The 20,436-nt window shown below is 32.0% G+C and overlaps 1 protein-coding gene and 1 non-coding gene across 2 annotated transcripts; one reads left to right on the top strand and one right to left on the bottom strand.

The window, feature by feature from the left end:
- The first annotated feature begins 15,481 nt into the window (after positions 1 to 15,481).
- LOC148769138 (uncharacterized) lies at positions 15,482 to 16,213 on the top strand. Its single transcript, XM_088820258.1, has one exon. The coding sequence runs from the start codon at positions 15,482 to 15,484 to the stop codon at positions 16,211 to 16,213; it is 732 nt and encodes a 243-aa protein (XP_088676384.1).
- A 2,086-nt stretch (positions 16,214 to 18,299) lies between these two features.
- On the bottom strand, positions 18,300 to 19,923 carry LOC105972667 (cytosolic sulfotransferase 15). The gene is made up of 5 exons (XR_016031971.1): positions 19,918 to 19,923; positions 19,343 to 19,657; positions 18,859 to 19,269; positions 18,635 to 18,754; positions 18,300 to 18,440 (listed from the first exon to the last, which is right to left on the bottom strand). It is a non-coding gene; the product is annotated as a cytosolic sulfotransferase 15 (transcript).
- Between the last annotated feature and the right edge of the window lie 513 nt (positions 19,924 to 20,436).

Below are 20,436 nucleotides of genomic sequence, written 5' to 3'. Positions count from 1 at the left end.
CTTAGGTAGCCGTTTTCGAGACTTGTTATTTAATGCTTTATTCATACTAGGTTTGCATAGACATATAGTGAATCTTTTATGAATAATAGGCTTATAATACAGCGACAGCTGGTTATGAGTAATTTCGTGTCTTGGGTTAATAATCGGGAATCATAACTTGCATGATAGAAGATTAATTGGGTGAAGAATTATCGCATAGGGGGAAGATAAAATCCTAGATCCGTTTTATATTGATATTTTCTCGTGTTTAATTGCTTTCTTAATTAGTTTAATTTATTTAGTTAATTAATTTGACAAACTTGCGTAGGCTGGATAAATATCGTAATTGTTAAAATTTGGTACTTAGGATTAAATAATTTGCGTATTCCCTGTGGGATCGACATCCGACTCTCACGAGTCTACTTTACTACTTGTTTGCGATACGTACACTTGCGTGTTGGTATTTAGCACCCAACAAAACCGGACCGGACCGGCCGGTTCGACCAGTTCAACCGCAAACCGGCGCCTTGTCCGGTCCGGTTAGAGGTGAAAACCCAAAAAAACCAAAAACCCGGGTCAACTACCCCAAACCCGGTTCGACCGGTAAGAACCGGAAAACCCGGGACCCAGTCCAAGAACCGGGTTTTTGCTCAAAAGCATGTTTCGTGGCCGGATCTGGTTCGAAATTGCTCGTGGGTGAGTGAATCTTGTCGGTGATTAGATCTAGGCAGATTTGGGTCGTATTTTGCTCAATCGAAGTGGTGGCAACAATATCTATTGATTGAAGAAAAGAAGAGGAATAAGGTGAAAAAGAAAATAAAGAGAAAAATGAAAAAAATCAAAGTGGAGAAAACAAAGTATATGTATGGAAATGGAGAGAAAAAATAATAAACACATGGAGACGAAAGAAAGAAAAAGAAAAGAAGGGAAGAAGAGCAGGGGGTTGGAGGCTTGTGCGTGAATGATGAGGAAGAAGAAAGAAGATAGAGAGAGAAGAGAGGAGAGAGAAGAGAGGAGTAAAAAATGATTATAAAATCAAAAATGATTTTTTTTTAAATGGAGTAAGTTGGATAATAAAGTAGAAAATATAGGAAAGGAATATAAAAAATATTACATTTAAGGTATTAAATAAATAAATAATTATATATATAAAAAATAAAGTGAAAAACCCGGTCGAACCTCGGTTGAACCGGTCGAACCGTGACCCGGTGGTGCGTCCGGTTCAATGTCCGGTCCGGTTTTCAAAACATTGTATATATATATATATATATATATATATATATATATATATATATATATATATATATATATATATACATTTTGAGGGTCAATGACGAATTTGACCCTCAAAATGTATATATATATATATATATATATATATATATATATATATATATATATATATATATATATATATATTTTCTTTTTAATTTGATTGTTTAAAAATTAAAATATTGTTAAAAAAATAGTAAATAATTTAATTGAAAAAATATTAAAAATCTGTTAATCAAATTAAGTATATATTTTTTTAAATACATAATAATAAAATTTAAGTTTTCTTTTGATGTAGGGATAATAGAAAATATATACAAAAATCATGTGATAATAAAAATAAAAATAAATTAAAGACGTCATTGTACCTTTATAATTAAGATTTAACAAAAATAAAATAATTAAAATATTTAAAAAATATAAGAATTTATTAATTGCAAAATCCCGGGGGTATTTGGGTTTTTTTATATGAAGTCAACCCTTAAATGAAAAATGGGTCGAGTGTGCTATTTAAATAATTTCACAAGGGGGGTTTTGCTAGTTTATTTATCATTGGGGGGTTTTCTCTATTTAGAGATTACACAGGGGTAGTTTTTGCAGTTGACTCATATATATATATATATATATATATATATATATATATATATATATATATATATATATATATATATATATATATATATATATATATATATATATATATATATATATATATATATATGGGCAAATGGCAAAAAGGCCCATCACATGGGACTTAAATGCATTTTAGTCCAAAAAATAAATAGTTTCTCAATTAATTCCATCCCCATGTCTTTAGTCTAAAATACCACCCTCAATAATATAATTCTTATCAATTCCACCCATTATACTCTAACTTCCTTAATATTACACATTGACCCCGAATTTGAACAAATATATGACATTAACCCCCAAAACTTTTTTTTTTCAGAAAATAAATTTTTTTCTGAAATATTTTTTTTCCGGCAAGATTCCGGCCAGATTCCGGCGTTGACCGCCGGAGACCGCCAGTCTCCGGCGTTGACTTTTTTTTTTTTGAATTGTTTTTCTTAGAAAAAAAATATTTTAATTAATATGACTGTCTTGGCTACTAAATTACTGTCTCAGACTGTAATATTACTTTTTGGGACAATAATATTATGAATATTATTTTTCCGAACAGTAATATTATTAATATTATTGTCTAAGACAGTTAAATTACTGTTGGAGACAGTAATTTAACATCCAAGGCAGTAATATTAATTAAAATAATTTTTTTTAAGGAAAAAAAAGTCAATTAACTGTTAAATTATTGTCTCCGACAGTTAAATAACTGCCGGAGACAGTAATTTAGCAACGAATACAGTAATATTAATTAAAAATATTTTTTTTAAGAATAAAAAAGTCAATTAGCAGTTAAATTACTGTCTGCGACAGTTAAATAACTGCTGGAGACAGTAATTTAGCAACGAATACAGTAATATTAATTAAAATATTTTTGAAGAAAAAAAAAAGTCAATTAACAGTTAAATTACTGTCTCCGACAGTTAAATAACTGACGGAGACAGTAATTTAGCAGCCAAGATATTAATATTAATTAATTTTTTTTTAAGAAAAAACAAAATTATTAAAAAAAAAAAAAAGAGTCAACTCCGGAGACCCGGGGGTCAACGGCAGTTGACCGGCCGGAAAACAATTTCAGGAAAAAAAAATTAAAAAAAAAAAAAAAAATCAACACCGGTGAACGGCGGCGACCGGCGGTCTCCGGTGGTGGCGGGTCAAAATTGAAATTAGGGTTAAAATTGGTTAATTGATGAAATTGGGCTAAATTGTGGTGTAAATCATGAAATTGGATTTAAATTGGGTTTCAATGAATTGGGGGTAATTTTGGTATATATAAAAGGATTTTCTTTATTTGCAAATAAGTTTGAATGGGTTGGATTTATTTGAAAGACAAAAAAATTGGATGTCCCTCTTTTAATTAAGTGCCCTTGTCATGAGCCTATTTGTCATTACCCCTATATATATATATATATATATATATATATATATATATATATATATATATATATAGGTAAATTACAAACACCCCCTGAGGTATGGCCAAATTACAAAACCACCCCTCTTGTTTGGATAATTACAACCACCCCTCAACTCATCAAATTTAGTGGAATCTTTGAGATTATATGGAATATTATCACTTTTGTACCCGTTTTATCCCATTCAAACTCTACATTATGAAGCAAGATGACCATAATATGTGATTTTTAGCTTGTATATATCAGTTTGTGGTGCATCGGAAACTGTATTTTTTACACAAAAAGAGTACAAACTAGAGCACATTTCACGGAATCTAGATGAATATGTTGAATTTGGCACCATAAAGGTGGAGGTCTAAGAAAAAATCATAGTTGAGGGGGTAGATGTAATTATCCACACAAGAGGGGGGGTTTTGTAATTTGACCATACCTAGGGGGGTGTTTGTAATATATACATATATATATATATATATATATATATATATATATATATATATGGAAAAGTACAGTTTGCACCCCTGAACTATGGGGGTTGTACTAAATACCCCCCTGAATTACCAAACGCGACAATTTAGCCCCTCTTTTTTCTGGTCAAATGTTAAACACTTAACACCGTTAGTGTAAACGTTTAATTACTTTTTTACCCCTATGAGTGTAACATAATGTTGACATACGTGGACAAATTTCCCATTTAAACTTGCAATTATTTCTCTCTCTCTTATCCCTTTTCTTTATCTTTTGCAGCCATTTTTTATCTACAAAATTCTCTCTTCTCTCTCCCTCCCCTCCTCTCATCTCCTCTCTCTATCTTCTTCTCCTCCTCCTCTAATTTTACGTTTAAATCCCATGATTCTTCATATTCCATCGCAAGCTTCTATTTTCCATTCTCACCGCCTAGCGGTGCTGAATCTCCGACGGCAGCGCTAGGGTTTTACAGGGGCTGCGATTTTTCGGTTTTGGGCTTCAATTGACAAAGATTTCCTCTTTCCATTCAGGGCGTGGTTTGGGTTTAGTTGGGGTGATTTTATTGATCTGTGTTTTATGAGAGAATGAGAGTGGTGGAGTGCAGTTGCGGCGATAGCATAGCACCGCCGCCGCTGGTTCTGTTGGGGATGATGGTGGCGGTGTTAAGAGTGAAGAAGGCCTCGCTAAGGTGTCGCTGACCAGCTATTGCTTAATTTTGTATAATTCGTTGAAGGGGATTTTGGGTGAAAACGTGGAAGAAGATAATGGGTATATATTTTTGTGGAGATGACGATGCGAATTGTGATAATTGAGAGAATTGAGGCAATGTTTGGAAGCGTTTTGGATCTTATTTTGATTTCATTTTGAGAAAATATGTTTTGGGGGAATAATTTGAGAATGAAAGTAATGTTTGTTTGTATTTTGGAAGGAGACAAAATACACTGTAGCAGTCAAATCATGTTTAAAGGTGTTAGAAAAAAATATTTTTGAAGAAAAAAATTGAAAGATGAAGTGATGTTTATTTGTTTTTTAGTGAAGACATTTTTTACCGTAGCAATCAAATCATTTTACTGTAGCAGTCACATCATGTCTGAAGGAGAAAGAAACTTTTGAAATTGTTTTGAGAAAATGATTTGAAAAGTGTAATAAATCCCATTTTGTTTTGGGGAAACAATGAAAACAAAATAAAAACGGTTCCAAACATTGCCTGATGAGTGTTTTGTGATAACAAAGAAAACCAAATCTCTGCCAATTATTTTACAAGAGGTTTTTTTTCCCTTTTTTAAGTTTTTTCTAATTCATTTACATTTAACAATATTTTTTTTGTATTTTGATTGTTTAAAAATATATATATAATTGAACATTTAATAAGACACAACAAAAATATTTATTAAGTTAAATAGTAAATATTTGAGTTTTTAAGATTTATTTATACTTAATATACATGTTTTAATCCTTGAATGTACTGAGGGGTAAAATTGTCCGAAAAGGGTGAAACAATTAAAATATAGCTATAAAGGAGAAAGTCAACGTGCCACGTCATCATTCACTAACAAATCCAAAACGGAGGGACCATTTTGTCGGGTTTAGTAATTCAGGGGGGTATTTAGTACAACCCCTATAGTTCAGGGGTACAAACTGTACTTTCCCATATATATATATATATATAGATAGATAACCTGTACGTTAATACTTAATACGTAACTTGTTTGTAATCTTTGCATTAACATTGAATTCAATAGTAGGGAATTAAGAAACCAGGCAAAAGGCAAATAATCAAATGCCAACCTGCTTTTAAGAAAAGAAAAAAACATTTGAACCCGCAAGGGTGGCCTAGCGGTTGGAGCAAGAGAGCTTGTGTCAATTGACCCAAGTTCGAATCCCCTTGCCAACGGTCGCTAGGTCGAGCGCTAGGTCGAGCTTGTCACACATGGTTAGCCTAGTGTGGTTTACATCTCTCGTATGGTTTGCAAGCTATTATACGAGAGTGTAGGTTTACCCAGTGCACCTATATGGTTGGCTGCGGGTTCCTGCATTACCAAAAAAAAAAAAAAAAAAAAAAAAAAAAAAAAAAAAAAAAACATTTGATCGTTGACTTTGCATGCATTGAATTAAACAAATATATATATATATATATATATATATATATATATATATATATATATATATATATATATATGTTAAGCATCTGCAGTTTGCACAATCAACATTCAAACTTAATACAGACCAATGGAGGGCAAGAAAGAGGATCGCCTATCTGATGAATCCTCAAAGTATTCAGCTGGACGGGTTACAAATGAAAGCCATGTAAGTCATTCGTTCTCTTATTAAATGAAAGAATTAAATGAATCCTTTTTAATTCCAAAGACATACAACAAAGTTCTGTGATTTGCATAACTTTTTTTCCTTCAAAATTCGTTCTTATGTTAATAACCAGCATTAAATATTTTTTCCAGTCCTCATCAGCAGACGAAAATAAAAAGGAAAATCCTCAAGGCCGGGAGTTGTCGTCGTCGCCTGTAGTCGCTCGGTCACTGCCTCAACAGGCGGACTTCCTATCGTATCTACATTTTCTGATATCGTATCTACATTTTCCTATCGTATAAAAAGGCTGGTCACCGGGGAAGTTCGGCATCATTACTTTTTCTGATATGGTAAGGGAATTCCAACCGAGTCAAACTAAGCTCTCTTACTCCATCCAATAGTTCACCCTTTGCGACCTTCTAATTAATGGATAAGGGATTTTTGTGCATAAGTGCCCAACCAAGCATCTTTATTATTTCTAGGTTTAGGGGCTATATCTGTTTCCAATAAGTCCATTCTTTTAATATTTATTATAAATAAAGAAACACTCATGTATATGTCAATATTACTCACAACCATTTATACCAAATTCTTAATTGTAACCCCAATTTAATCAATTTTGTCCACAAAAATCCAATTTTGACCACAAAAAATCCAATTTTGACTCTTTTTTTTCAATTTTTTTTTTGCCGCCGGATTCCGGCGTTGACTTTTTTTACTGTTTTTTTTTTAGTTTTTTTTTCTTTTTTTTGTTGTTTTTTTTTTTTTTAACGTTCGCCGCTAAACGTTGACCGTAATTATGCTGTCACTGGCAGTAAATTAACGTAATTATACTGTCAATGACAGTTAATTAACGTAATTGTACTGCAGGTGACAATACATTTATGTAATTGTTCTGCCGTTGACAGTAAATTAACGTAATATTATTATTTTGTATTTTATTTTTGTTTTTTATTTTTTTTTGATTTGTTGACAAGTCGACGTAATTATATTACTGTCGTTGACAGTAAAATAACTGTAAACACAATAATATTACTGTCAACAACATCAATATTATTATTTTTTGGGGTTTTTTGTTTTGTTTGAGTTATTCACGGAATAACGTAATAATATTACTGTCTATTATTGTAATATTACTGTAAACACAATAATATTATTGTGGTTGGCGGTAATATTACTGTTGTTATAGTAATATTGTTGTCAACCACATCAATATTACATAATAATATTACTGTCTATTATTGTAATATTACTGTGGTTGACGGTTATATTAATGTTGTTATAGTAATATTACTGTCACTCATAGTATTATTAATTCTTTTGCCTTTTTATTATGTTTACATTTGTTGAACGGTCAACTTAGTAATATTACTCTATTACACAATAACAATGAGTTTTGTTGTGTTAATATTACTGTGCTAGAGATTAATAGAGCAATATTACTGTGTTAAACAGTAATATAGTTAATATTATTGTCAATCACATCAATATTGCTGTTTAAACGAAAAAAAGTCGAACGCCAGAAACCGGCGAAAAAATCTGGAAAAAAAAATAAAAAAGTCAACGCCGGAATCCGGCGGCAAAAAAGAATTTCGAAAAAAAAAAGTTTTCGGTCAAAATTGAATAATTTGTGAAATTTAGCGTCAAATTGAGGTTAAATTAAATTAATGATGAAATTGAAGCATATTAAAGTATGAGGAGTTATTTTAGTCTTTTACAAAAATCTGGACCATGTGTGGACTTATTTGTAAAGGAGTTTTTTGTCTGGATCTCTTTATGAATAAGTACCCATTGATGGGCTTATTTGTAAAGACCCAATGGATAATAGAAGTAGAGCTTAGAGCCTGTTTGGCTAAACATATTTAAAACATCTTATAAGCTCCTACATTTAATAATTTCGACCATGCGATATATGGAAAATAAGATTCTAATAATTGGTTAAAAATAAGTATCTTATATATGTTTCACAAAGTAATATAAATTTAAAAATTCTCCAGCAAATAAAATATCATATATTCAACTTCAAATAAATATTTTCATCTTATTGTCTAGGGTGAAGTACAGTTTGCACCCTTTTAAGTATATAGTCGGTAACACTAACCCCTTAAAGTTACAAATGCAACACTTACCTTATTCATTAATGATTTCAATGATAAAACTTAATTTGATAATGATCATGTGGCATTAAAGTAATGTTTGGAATCGTTTTTGGCAGTTATTTTCATCTTATTTTGGGAAAGTATGTTATGAGGAAAATAATTTGAGAAAGAAAGTAATGTTTATTTATAATTTGAGAGGAAACAAAATACATTGTAATAGTTGAATCATATTTAAAGTTGTTGGAAAAAAATATTTTAGAAGAAGAATTTGAAACATAAAGTGATGTTTGTTTGTTATTTAGTGAAGACATTTTTTATTGTAGCCATTTTTTTTTATATTTTGTTGTATTGGGAATTACTTTTAAAAAACTTAACCAACACGAATTCGTTTCCAGAAAAGAATAAAAATAAAATGGAAACAAAACCAAAATATTCTAATACACTTCTAATTATTATATACAAAACTAGTATTTCACCCGTGCGATGCACGGAGATCAGTTTGAAAAGAAGAAAAATAATTATAAGTAAAAGACTATCTTTTTGTAACAAAATTAATTCAAGTAAAATATAATTGATGCTGCTCAAATGTCTATTGGGCAACCCAAGAGTCTTTGAGCCAAAAAGGGTAGAGAATGCCGAGAGTCACTGTCACGCGTCAGAGGTAGTCGAAGGGACCGCTCCACCGCTCCACTCGTTAGTTTACAAAACAGTTGAAAACACTAGGTGACACGCCGGGGGTGGCCCGACGATTTTCCTCCCACGCTCAAGTCAGAAAACTATCACAATATAAACAATTAATATTAATTAATTGCCTAATTAGTGCGTACATTGTTATGTGGATGATAACACATATTTATAGGTAGAGTTTAGTATGGTTTTCTTGTAGAAAACCAATTGGTACAAAAAACATTAGATATCTTCCCATAAGTTTCTTATGAAATTCTTAATTAAGGGCCTTTTTGTGTTGGGCTTTTCCTTTGAATGAGCATCATGAGCTTTTTGAGTTAAAGCCCAATTAGGCACATCAATAATGAAAGGAAAAAGAAGATAAACTTTATCTTTAAATTCAGAGCTGTCACATATGAAACGCAATTAAGAATTAGAAAGAAGAAAATACGAAGCTAAAACACGATATGAAAATTAAGTGAAATAATTTGAAACATATAGTACAACTATTTCATGGAATACAATTCGCTACACTATGTGAATCATATGCAAAATTACCATTTTACAACAAATATAGTAGCATATAGAAATTCAAATAACATGCAACTTTATCATTACCGACGTCCAACCAGTGATGTTCAATACTCAAACAATACACTTGCAAATATTCCAAAAAAGAGATAAGATGCATATGTCACTACCTTGACTGAACGATGGGTTGAACATGAAGAATACCACATATTACTAATACTAAGAAGAATACTAATAATAATACTAATATTATTCAGTGTTCTAAAAATCGGTCGAGGATGCCGATTAATTGGTCTCTGAGGCGGTCCCAAACCTTTACGATTTTAGTGTAAAGGTTTGAAAATTTGAATTTTTGCCTATAAGGCGGTTTAGGCGGTCTAAGGCAGGTTGAGGTGGTCGAGGCGGTCAAACCTTGAAGGATGGTCAAACTTAGGTGGCAAAAATTGGTTTTTTTTTTCTTTTACGTGTTTACTTTTTTAATTCAATATAAATATTGGGATTTTAATAAAAAAAATTAAGTTTATGCTTTATTTTGTTTATGTTAACTGTTATTGTTAAAGAACCTAATCATGTATGCCTGAAATATTCAAGAATAAATTTAAATTTAAAAAAATTGCCTTTTTATTTATATTTTATAAGGATATTTTTAAGTATTATGATCTTATCATTAGAAAACTTCGATGATGTTATTAGGATATATACACGATGGAGATATAAGTGTGTTTAAATATCTTTTTATATATGTTTTGAGTATTTATAAATAATATCTCGAAATATATTATATTAAATTTTAAAAACCGATTTATTTCTAATTTATCACCGAATAATCATCGCCGCACCGGTTAATCGTAAGTCGGTGCCAAACCGCCTCTGACCGGTTACCGCTTTTTACAACGTTGATACTAATACAAATAAAAGAACCTTTCAAAATCTCAATTTTATTATTTCAATAATCTAATTCTACAAGTAAAAGAATACGGATTTATGTTTAATGCATTCAAAAGTTCGAAATCACAACTTGAACATCTAAATTTTTTAAATATTTTTATTGTGAATTTTTAAAATTATATAACTGTAATGAATTTTCAAAATCAGTTATTATTATAAAAAACAAAATCGGTTTGCTAAGTGTTGAAAATAATAAATGGGATTTTTGTGCATAAGTTTCTGATCAACCATCTTTATTATTATAGGTTCAGGGGTCATATCACTTTCGCCAATAAGTCCATTCATTTAATATATATTATAAATAAAGGAAAAATTAATGTATATGACAAAATTACCCCCAACGGTTTACACCCAATTATTAATTGTAACCCCAATTTAATCAATTTTGACCTCAAAAATCTAATTTTGACTTCTTCTTGTTTTCAACTTTTTTTTTTTCAGAACTTATTTTTATGCCGCCGGTTTCCGGCGTTGACTTTTGTTAGTGTTTTTTTTATTATTATTTTTTTTACGCCCGCCAATAAACGTTGACCGTAATTGTGCTGTCATTAACAGTAATTATACTGTCACTGACAGTAAATTAACGCAATTATACTGTCGTTGACAGTTAATTTAGGTAATTGTACTATCGTTGACAATACATTTATATAATTGTACTGTCGTTGATAGTACAATTAGAGTCAACGACAATATTATTATTTTTTTGGTATTATTTTTTTCATTTTGTTTGATTTGTTGACAAGTCAACGTAATTATATTATTGTCGTTGACAGTAAAATAACTGTAAACACAATAATACTACTGTCAACCACAATCAATATTATTATTTTTTTGGGTTTTTTCTTCTGTTTGAGTTATTGACGAAGTAACGTAATAATATTATTGTGCATTATTGTAATGTTACTGTAAACACAATAAAATAAAAAAATAAAAATACTTTACACCTTCCAGTTACAATTTTCTTGGCATTTTCTACCCTAATTTACCTCTTGGCTCAAAGAGTGACGGGAAACCAGTTTTGTGGGTTTCAAGAGGGCCAGATTCGTCCTTTTACCTAAGCTGTAAAAATTACTATATTTTCAAAGTTATAATTGTATGTAAAAATTGAAACATGACTAAAACTTCAATTTTCCTCACTTTATTCATGTGCTTGAAGTGCAATTTAGGGAACATCTCTTTGCTCACAAAATATTTTGCATTCCCTATTTTTTATAGTATAGCAGATTCCTTGAGGTGCTTAATAAAGCACTTGATGTTTCAATAGCAATTAACTTTTGCATTCTTCTATTGGTTTAGTTTTATTCACACTCGTCACTCACGCTTGACGCTTCCCGTCCCGGCTGTTCATCAGCAGATCAACGTCGTAATTTTTCGGACATGGAGCTCACGGTGAGTTCTTTGCGAGACTACTTGCGATTCTTAGTTGTTACTTTTTCTTTTTTTTATTTACTAGAAAGGAGGATAATTACTGGTTCTGTTCGTCAGCAGATCAACTTCATAATTTGTTGGGTATGCATGGAGCTCACGCGAGACAATTCTTTGTTATTAACACGGAAACAATAATGATTACAATTTATAATTTTCCTTCAATTTTATATGAAACTGAAAAAGTTTTTGATCATATTACCTATTAATTTATTTACATCCCGAAATGTTTTTGAAAATAAGAAAGGCCTTGTATTTATTCTGCAGATTGACGACTTTGTTCTTGTAAGAGTCCGTGGACAGCAAAGTAATATTATAGGTATGTTATAAATACATAATATGGTTTCCAATAAAAGTTCATTTCTTCATGATACTTTATATTTCTGCATCAATATACTGCAACATTAACTATTAATTCTAGCGGTCATGTTTGTCATGAAATTAACTAACTTGTGTAATCATTACATAAAAAATAACTCCTTGAATGTATAACGTTGATTTCAACAACATAGCTTGAATGGTACAAGCACACACGGAATTTATGTATATGTTCGGCCAAAAAAATGAGCTGGAACGGACCCTAAATCTCTAGTTCCTTTTTTCCGATCCATAAACCCTAACAGACGTAAATTCCATCTATATATCCCCAAATTGAGGTGAATTTAAGTACATGTTTTATTTGGACACTGATGACTCATAATATTCAATTTGTGAAGACGAAAAAAGTAACATTTTCAAGAGTTATAACTTATAATCATTTAATGGTTACGAAAGATGGCTTATTCTAAATTCCAACAATTATTTAGGGTTTACAAGTAGATGCAAGACATTTAACTGATACCTTTGACATATTTGTATCTGTAGAAAAACATATATTTGCGAAAAATCCAAGATTAATTATTTCTATCTGTCCTCACATAGAGAATCTCACAAAATTGAACACATTTGTGCAATGAAATACTTCATAAGTAAAAGTTATATCCAAAACTAAGTTGACAATGAATATTTGTCCACGGGAATTAAAATTAGAAGAAAAACGCATTCCTTTATTTCAGTTCATAAAATTAAATTCTTCTCTGATCTCAACTGAATAACAATGCTCGATAGTGAGAACGAAAAGATTCAATACAGCGATTGTGATGTTGCTTTGTTTCACCTCAATATGGGGATATAATATAGATGGAATTTACGTTTGCTAGGGTTTATGAGAAAGAGAAATTAGGAATTTGGGAAAGGAAAATAGGTGGAGAGAATAATGTGGGCGTGCATGTTCCACCTCATATTATTTTGGTTGCCATATGGACGTCACGTGATGATCCACCCAACTTAACAGCCTAATTTGACGGCTGAACCAAAATTGTCCAAATTTGAACAACGAGAATAGACGACGAGACTCAAGTCTACCTTTCAAACAAAAATGTGACATAACTTGCCGAAATACATTTCCATTCGATTGTTGCATAAACCTTCACCTAAAAAACATGAAGTTTATTACATTTAGTACCTTGTCTTAAATTGAATTTCCATAAATCCTTGTTATGTTATTAATATGAGGACTACTCTTATAATGCATTTTTTAGCAATATGGCCACGGTGAGTGTTTAAGGGGCGCATATTTTACTAAAAATAATTTTTTAAAAGAGATTTTGCTGGTATTAATAACACAATAATGATTTTAAAAACAATTAGAGCAAACATAAGGATGCTGAGTGCAATAAACCAAAAGGCACATGATACATTGTAGGAATGCAATTCAATTTTTATTATTATTTTTTTTTAGTAAATTCAAGTCATTAATTTACAATGGGAAGTAGGGGAGGGAGCGACACTCGAACCATAGACTTTTACCCTATTGATAAGGTTATGTACCAACTCTCCTAATGAGGCTACCATAAACAATGACAGCCCATCCATTAAACTGGAAAATGGTTAATGTAAATTATAGAATGTGCTTATAGTCATTCAATGAATAAGACTACACTGTCTAAAGGCATTTGCTATATATATATATATATATATATATATATATATATATATATATATATATATATATATATATATATGTAAAATCATTCAATAATGATTGATCAATTGCAAAATTTATGTGTCATTTTTCAAATATTTCAGAAGAAAGTGATGAGATGATGCCTAAAGAGGAAGCGATTTGCATGGTATGTTTCAATAAGTTTACTGTGGAGGATGTGCTAATGACCAAATGCAAATGTAAATTTGCATTAATACATGAAAACTGCTCCAAAAACAGAGGAAACAACTGTCAAATTTGCGAGGAAGAGATCCAATACGTACCTGTAACAGTATTATCGGACAAACAGTCTTTTCCCACAACACAAAAGTTGGATGCGAAAGGTTCTACTTTTGCAAGGTACGAAAGAGGCTACTAATAACTAAAAGTTAAACAACATGTATTCTTTAGGTGTTAATTTACACGGTTTTTTAGATGCTACATCCGGTGAAACACTGGGTGATCCTGCACGATTGATCTGCACACAATAATATACACACTCATGTGTATGTTTGCTTAGTGGATAGTTATTTATAGACCTATGGTGCAAAATCACCCGGTGTAGCATCTCATAGACCTTAATTTCTCCGCTTTGAGTGCCACGGTTTTTTTGTTTTTTGTTTTTTTTTGAAGTGTTGCATGAAAGGGCATATTCCGTTAAAAATTAACACCATTAACAATAGAATGTATTTCATGGAAGTTTAACATTGGGGGGGAGGGTGTAAATTTGGTGCATGCTTTCTACAATGTAATGAGAATCTATGCCAAAACACTTTGTGATAATTTATACACATTGTTGAACACTTTAAAGATTTTTTTTTTTGTTATAGTGACATGCAAATGTAACTCTAGTAACAATAGTAGAAAAAACAAATACAATTCTATTCGGAGTAAAACTTGTGAAAATCTTTGTCTCAACTTTATATGTTGATTTCTGAATAAAAATGTCTTATGCAGGTACTGGCGCATGTTATCAAAGAAACTTTGACAAAAAAAAATAGTGAAGATCAAGTTCAGTAATCTGAAATTAATTACTTGGTTTATCAGATTTGTAATGTCTTATTTTGTGTGCTTATAAAATAAGTGGCAGATTTGTAATATGAGTATTCTTATCTTAAAGCAAGTAGTGTTTGCAAACTTATGAGTATTATGTGCTTATAAAATAAGTGGCAGATTTGTAATATATATTAGTAACTGTCAAATGAGTATTCTGTCAAACATATATTAGCAAAAATAAAATAGAATATGAGTATTCTGTTATCGTTAATTTGTAATTTCAAAAATTAATATTTTTTTAGAAGTATCAACAATAGCAAGTTTCATCTTCCATCATTAATGTGGAAAATTCTCTGAAGACGTATCTTGCTTTTTAAATTCTCCATGTAAGTGTATTTTATATGATCAAGAAAAACAATTAAAGAGCAGCAGCTCAATTGTCCCCTAAAATTCCATTCTTGTTTGTTCATCTTCTTTGCCTTCTTTATCAACAATATTCTTCCATATCAAAGGGAAAATCTATTTATCGATCTTCGGATGTGCCAACTAATTTAGCATCAAAAGAAAGATTGCACGGCACTTCGATACATTAGGCGAGGAGTGAGCAAATCAAGCATTTTCAACAAAAGAAAGGCAAAAGAAGCTTGGAGTGTCTTGCAGGAAGAGTTTCATGGAAATGATAAAATTGTCTCCATAAGACTGCAATCTTTAAATGGAGAAATTTTGACGATTTATCGATGAAAGAAAGTGAGAAAAAATCAGATTTTTTGACGCGAGTCTCCAAAATTGTGAATCATATTGAAAGCTTTGGCGACACCATCCAGGATAAGAAAGTAATCGAGAAGATTTTTAGAAGTCTACCGGCTAGATTCAACCATTGTGTAGCAGCCATCGAAGAGTCGAATGATCTGTCAAAGATGACAATGCATGAATTAATGAGTTCGTTGCAAGCCCACGAACAAAGGATTAATCGGTTGGCAAATCAGCCCGTCGAACAAATTTTTCAATCAAAAGTCATCATCTCTCGAAAATTAGGTAACACACCGCAGCAAAGAAAGTACTCGTTTCACAAGAGTCAATTTGGACGAGGACGACATGGAAATGAACTAGCAAAGGAGAAGTACAAAGAGAAGCCGCAAAGATCAGGTGATGGACCTTTCTACATTATTTACAACAAAACGAATCATAACTCAAGAGATTGTCAATTCAAGTGCGAGAGATGTAAAATTCCTAATTATTCACAAATGGATTGTTGGCTTCAAAATAAGAACTCTACAAAGGAAAATTTTATCGAAGAAGAGAATGATGAAAAACTCTTTTATACGTGCCTGAATGCCGAATATGAGTCGTTAGAGGTTTGGTATATGGATAGTGGTTGTAGCAACCATATGACGGGGAACCGAAACCATTTTGAGCAGCTCGACGCTAACTTCGCCTCCCAATTGAAACTTGGCGACGGAAAAATGTGAAGTGTGTTAAGTGTATATTTTTACACTTTATCATATCTTTTAATTGGAGCTTTTGGTGTATTTAATTGATAATTGGTGCTTAAAGTGTTAATTTATTGTGTTTTAGGTACAAATTGAAGAATAGGATAAATAGAGGGTCAAAAATGAAATTTAAGAGAAAATATGAGCGAAAAGTGAAAAGTCAAAAGTTTGAAGAACAAGAGCCCAGACGGCCGTCAGAGAGATACAATTAGATTTTGGACGACCGCCGGAAACCCTCTGTGGAAGAATAAAGTCTCTGGAATTGAGACAGTCGTCTGGAATTTGAACTGAAAATCCAAACGGCCGACCGAGAAGGCGTAGATGCGCAGTAAAGGAATTCTAATTGCACAAGGAAACTGCCATTTTCTCCAGCTTTTCCACCCTATAAAAGACCAATTCAAGCACACAATTGGGAGTCCTCTTTTTACGCAATTTCAAGGGCAGAGAAGCAATAACAAAGAATTCGAAGACTCCAAGCATAGTTTTATCGTTTACGATTTATTTTAATTTCGTTTTTACTTTAATCATGAGTAGCTAATTCTTTTATTTCTAGGATTTTATTTTGAACCCTATGTGGGATTTTTATGAACTCAATTTTATGATTTTATGCAAGTTTTAATTGCGTGCATAAAATTAACCACTTTATGTGCTTTTCTGTTATTATTAATAGCACGGAACATCGGGTTAATATTTAGAATTGTGGTAGAAGAGTCTTTGTGGTATTAACATAGGAATAGTTAATCTCGTAGGTAGCCATTATTGAGATTTGTGCTTCATGTTGTGTTCTAGAATTAATTGCGTAGGAATACAATAATTGAATTTAGAATATTAGAATCGTAATACACACGGAAGCGGGTTATGATTAATTTAGCATCTCATGTTAGTAATCCGATTTAATAACTTTCATAATTAAAGGAATTGGGGAATTAATAATCACATAGGGGGGAGAATAAAATCCTAGGCTTGTTTTCTCTGATTAATCTTCGTGTTTAATTGTTTTCTTGCTCTTGTCTTTTTAATTTGTTTTAATTTAGTTTAATTAATTTAGAATAATTTCTCAACATTCGACTGCGTAGGATGGGCTTGATCACAATTGGTAGGATTTGGCGTATATAATTAAATAATTAAATATTCTTTATGGGATCGATACTTGGACTTAAAAATCAATTATATTACTTGTACGATACGTGCACTTGCGTGTAGGTATTACCACCAACAAAGTGCTCAAGGAAAGGGAACTATTTCTGTCTACACCAAGGGAGGTACGAAAAAACTTATTCTTGATGTTCTTTACGTACCTTATTTAACGCATAACCTTCTAATCGTTGGATAGCTGATGCGAAATGGATATTTCATTTCCTTTGATGATGACAAGGGAGTAATATTCGACAAGAAAAAGAATACGACTGTGGAAGTATATATGACTGAAAATAAAGTCTTTTCTCTTATAATGCCATCTAATCCTGAATTTGCGTTGAAAACCGAACAAGTTCGTGATTCTTATCTTTGGAATTTGAGATAGGGACATTTGAATATGAAAGGGCTGCATATTTTGAAGCAAAAGAAAATGGTTATCGGGCTCCCGAGTATCAAAGGAGAAGAGAGAGTGTGTAAAGGCTGCGTATTTGGAAAAAAATACACCGGTTACCTTTTCCGGAAACCTCATGGCGTGCTAAAGCTCCTCTCGAATTGGTTCACTCGGATGTTTGTGGTCTTGTTCGGACTCCAAATTTCAATCAAGAAAGGTATTTCATTCTTTTTATTGACGATTTTAGTAGAATGATGTGGGTGTATTTTTTGCAAGAAAAATTGGAAGCTTTTTCGGTTTTTCTCCATTTCAAAGCAATGGCAGAAGGCAAAGTGGACATCAAATGAAGACTCTCCGGACTGATCGTGGGGGAGAATTTATTTATTCTCCGTTTATGAACCATTGCAAAGAAAATGCATTACAAGGCAGCTCACTGTAAGTCGTAGCCCGCAGCAAAATGGAGTGGCCGAACGGAAAAATCGTACGGTTTCCGAGATGGCGAGGAGCGTGTGAACATTCAAAGGCCTACCAAACAATTTATAGGCTGAGGCGGTCAACACTGCCGTTTATATCTTGAACAGGTCTCCGACAAAAACCGTTCAAAACCGCACTCCGTTTGAAGCGTGGAACAAAAGGAAACCAGTTGTTGATAAACTTGAGAATTTTTTGCAGCATCGCCTATGCCCATATACCAGCTGTACATCGAGAAAAGTTCGACAAGAAGGGAAGGAAGTATTTGTTTATTGGCTATAGCGATGAGTCGAAGGGATACAGACTACTAAATCCCGATTCCAATCAATTTTTGGTTTCGAGAGATGTTATCTTTGACGAAACTGCAACCTGGGAGTGGAATGTTGAATCAATTCAACAACCAGCTGAAAATTCTGGTATCGTGGAACCATTATCAACTCGATGTGCTGATTCTTCTCCGCAAAATTCACAAGAAAATGCAACTCCAGTTTCACCAAGCACTCCTCAAAGGGAATCAGGCCCTAGTGAAATAAACGAGGAAGATTCAGACTCTGAAAATCAGGTGAGAAAAGTTCGTTTGTTAAAGGATATTTACAATTCTTGTGACATTGCTTTTTTCAGTTACGAGCCACAAAGCTTTGAAGAGGCAGCAAGGGGAAATGTTTGGATTAAAGCAATGGGTGAAAGGGCACTCAAGAAACTCGGCAATTTTCTTCACATTGAAACCAACATCCTCTTTCAAATCCTCATATTTTAGAAACAACACTTTACGAGGATTCTCCAAATGGGCATTCCTGAATCCAAGCACATTGTCCCAAAAGGGCCCCTTAATATGAATTCCCGTGCAAAACATGTCGAAAGCCTCGTCCAACTCGAGTGGGTTTGCATCTTTTACGAACTTGTTTTCAAGCGAAAAATGGCGATATGAGATGAACATATCCAAAGGGTTTCTGCAAATGTAGATAATCCTACATTCGGATTCGAGGATGGACATGGGGAGGCTATGGAAAGGCACGGAGTCGCGAAATTTTGAATGCTTTGGAGATCAGGATTTTTCTTGATCCCTATAAAGATTGAATTCGAGGTCAAGAAAAAGATGGGGGTATGGCAAGTGAATAAAGGCTTTCATAATGATTACGGTAAATATTGCGATTGGCTATGGAAAAAGTGAGGGATTTCAACCAGGTGGTTCATGATTTAGGTAGGCTTGCCAATATTATATCAGAATCCTTTGCTTTGAAGTACTTTTGAGCCGACAATATTTGTCGGAATACATACAACCCACACCAAAATCCTTGATATTTAACGAATACGACTCCATCCCAACTGGTTTGTTGTTCGAGTTTTTTGAGCAACTCATGGAACTTGTGATCCTTTGAACAATTATCAATTTCTGCAAAAGAACGATTTTGTTCTTCTTTTCTCTACATTGATCAAAAGTTCAAAATATATTAATCCCTTAAGAAAAATGTTATATACAAAGATATATGACTCTTGTTTGATTTTATAATTACCTAGCTAGCATGATGATTTTGTAGTTGGAAGTAATTAATCTTGACATTATTTCAAGATATGTGCCAAATAAATGATCAATCAATTCATTTTAGAAAGAGTTTTAACGTGTAGTTAAAATTTATATATTAACAAAGACATGATAATTAATGCACCCCATCAAAAACTCAACCATCATTACTACATATGTTTGATGAGTACAATAAAAGAAGATTAAGTACAGAAAAAGAACACACATTTCAATCTCCTTATAATTAATCGGGTTTTAATTGAATCTACTTATACGTGTACATTTATATATATTTAATAGGAGCTTAATTCTGCATTTGTGTATAATTGTTTTAGGCGGAGATTATTACTACACTATAAAGAAAGTTAAAGCTCATTGGATTCTTAAAATCTTGAAATATAAGAAGAGAGCTCAAGAACTCCATCTTAGTTTTATATATATATATATATATATATATATATGGTAAACTACAACCACCCCTGAGGTATGGTAAATTTACAAAAAAAAACCCTCTTGTTTGGATAATTACATCTACCCCTCAATTATGATTTTTTCTTACACCTCCACCCTTATAGTGTCAAATACAACATAATCATCTAGATTTCGTGAAATGTGCTCTAGTTTGTACTCGTTTTGTGTAAAAATACAGTTTTTGATGCACCAAAATCTAATATATACAAA

This window comes from Erythranthe guttata, chromosome 7 (assembly GCF_056151865.1).
Source record: "Erythranthe guttata isolate IM_541 chromosome 7, IM_541, whole genome shotgun sequence".
Taxonomy (NCBI): domain Eukaryota; kingdom Viridiplantae; phylum Streptophyta; class Magnoliopsida; order Lamiales; family Phrymaceae; genus Erythranthe; species Erythranthe guttata.
Note: the sequence above shows the minus strand (reverse complement) of the source record. Positions and strands in the feature narration are given on the sequence as shown.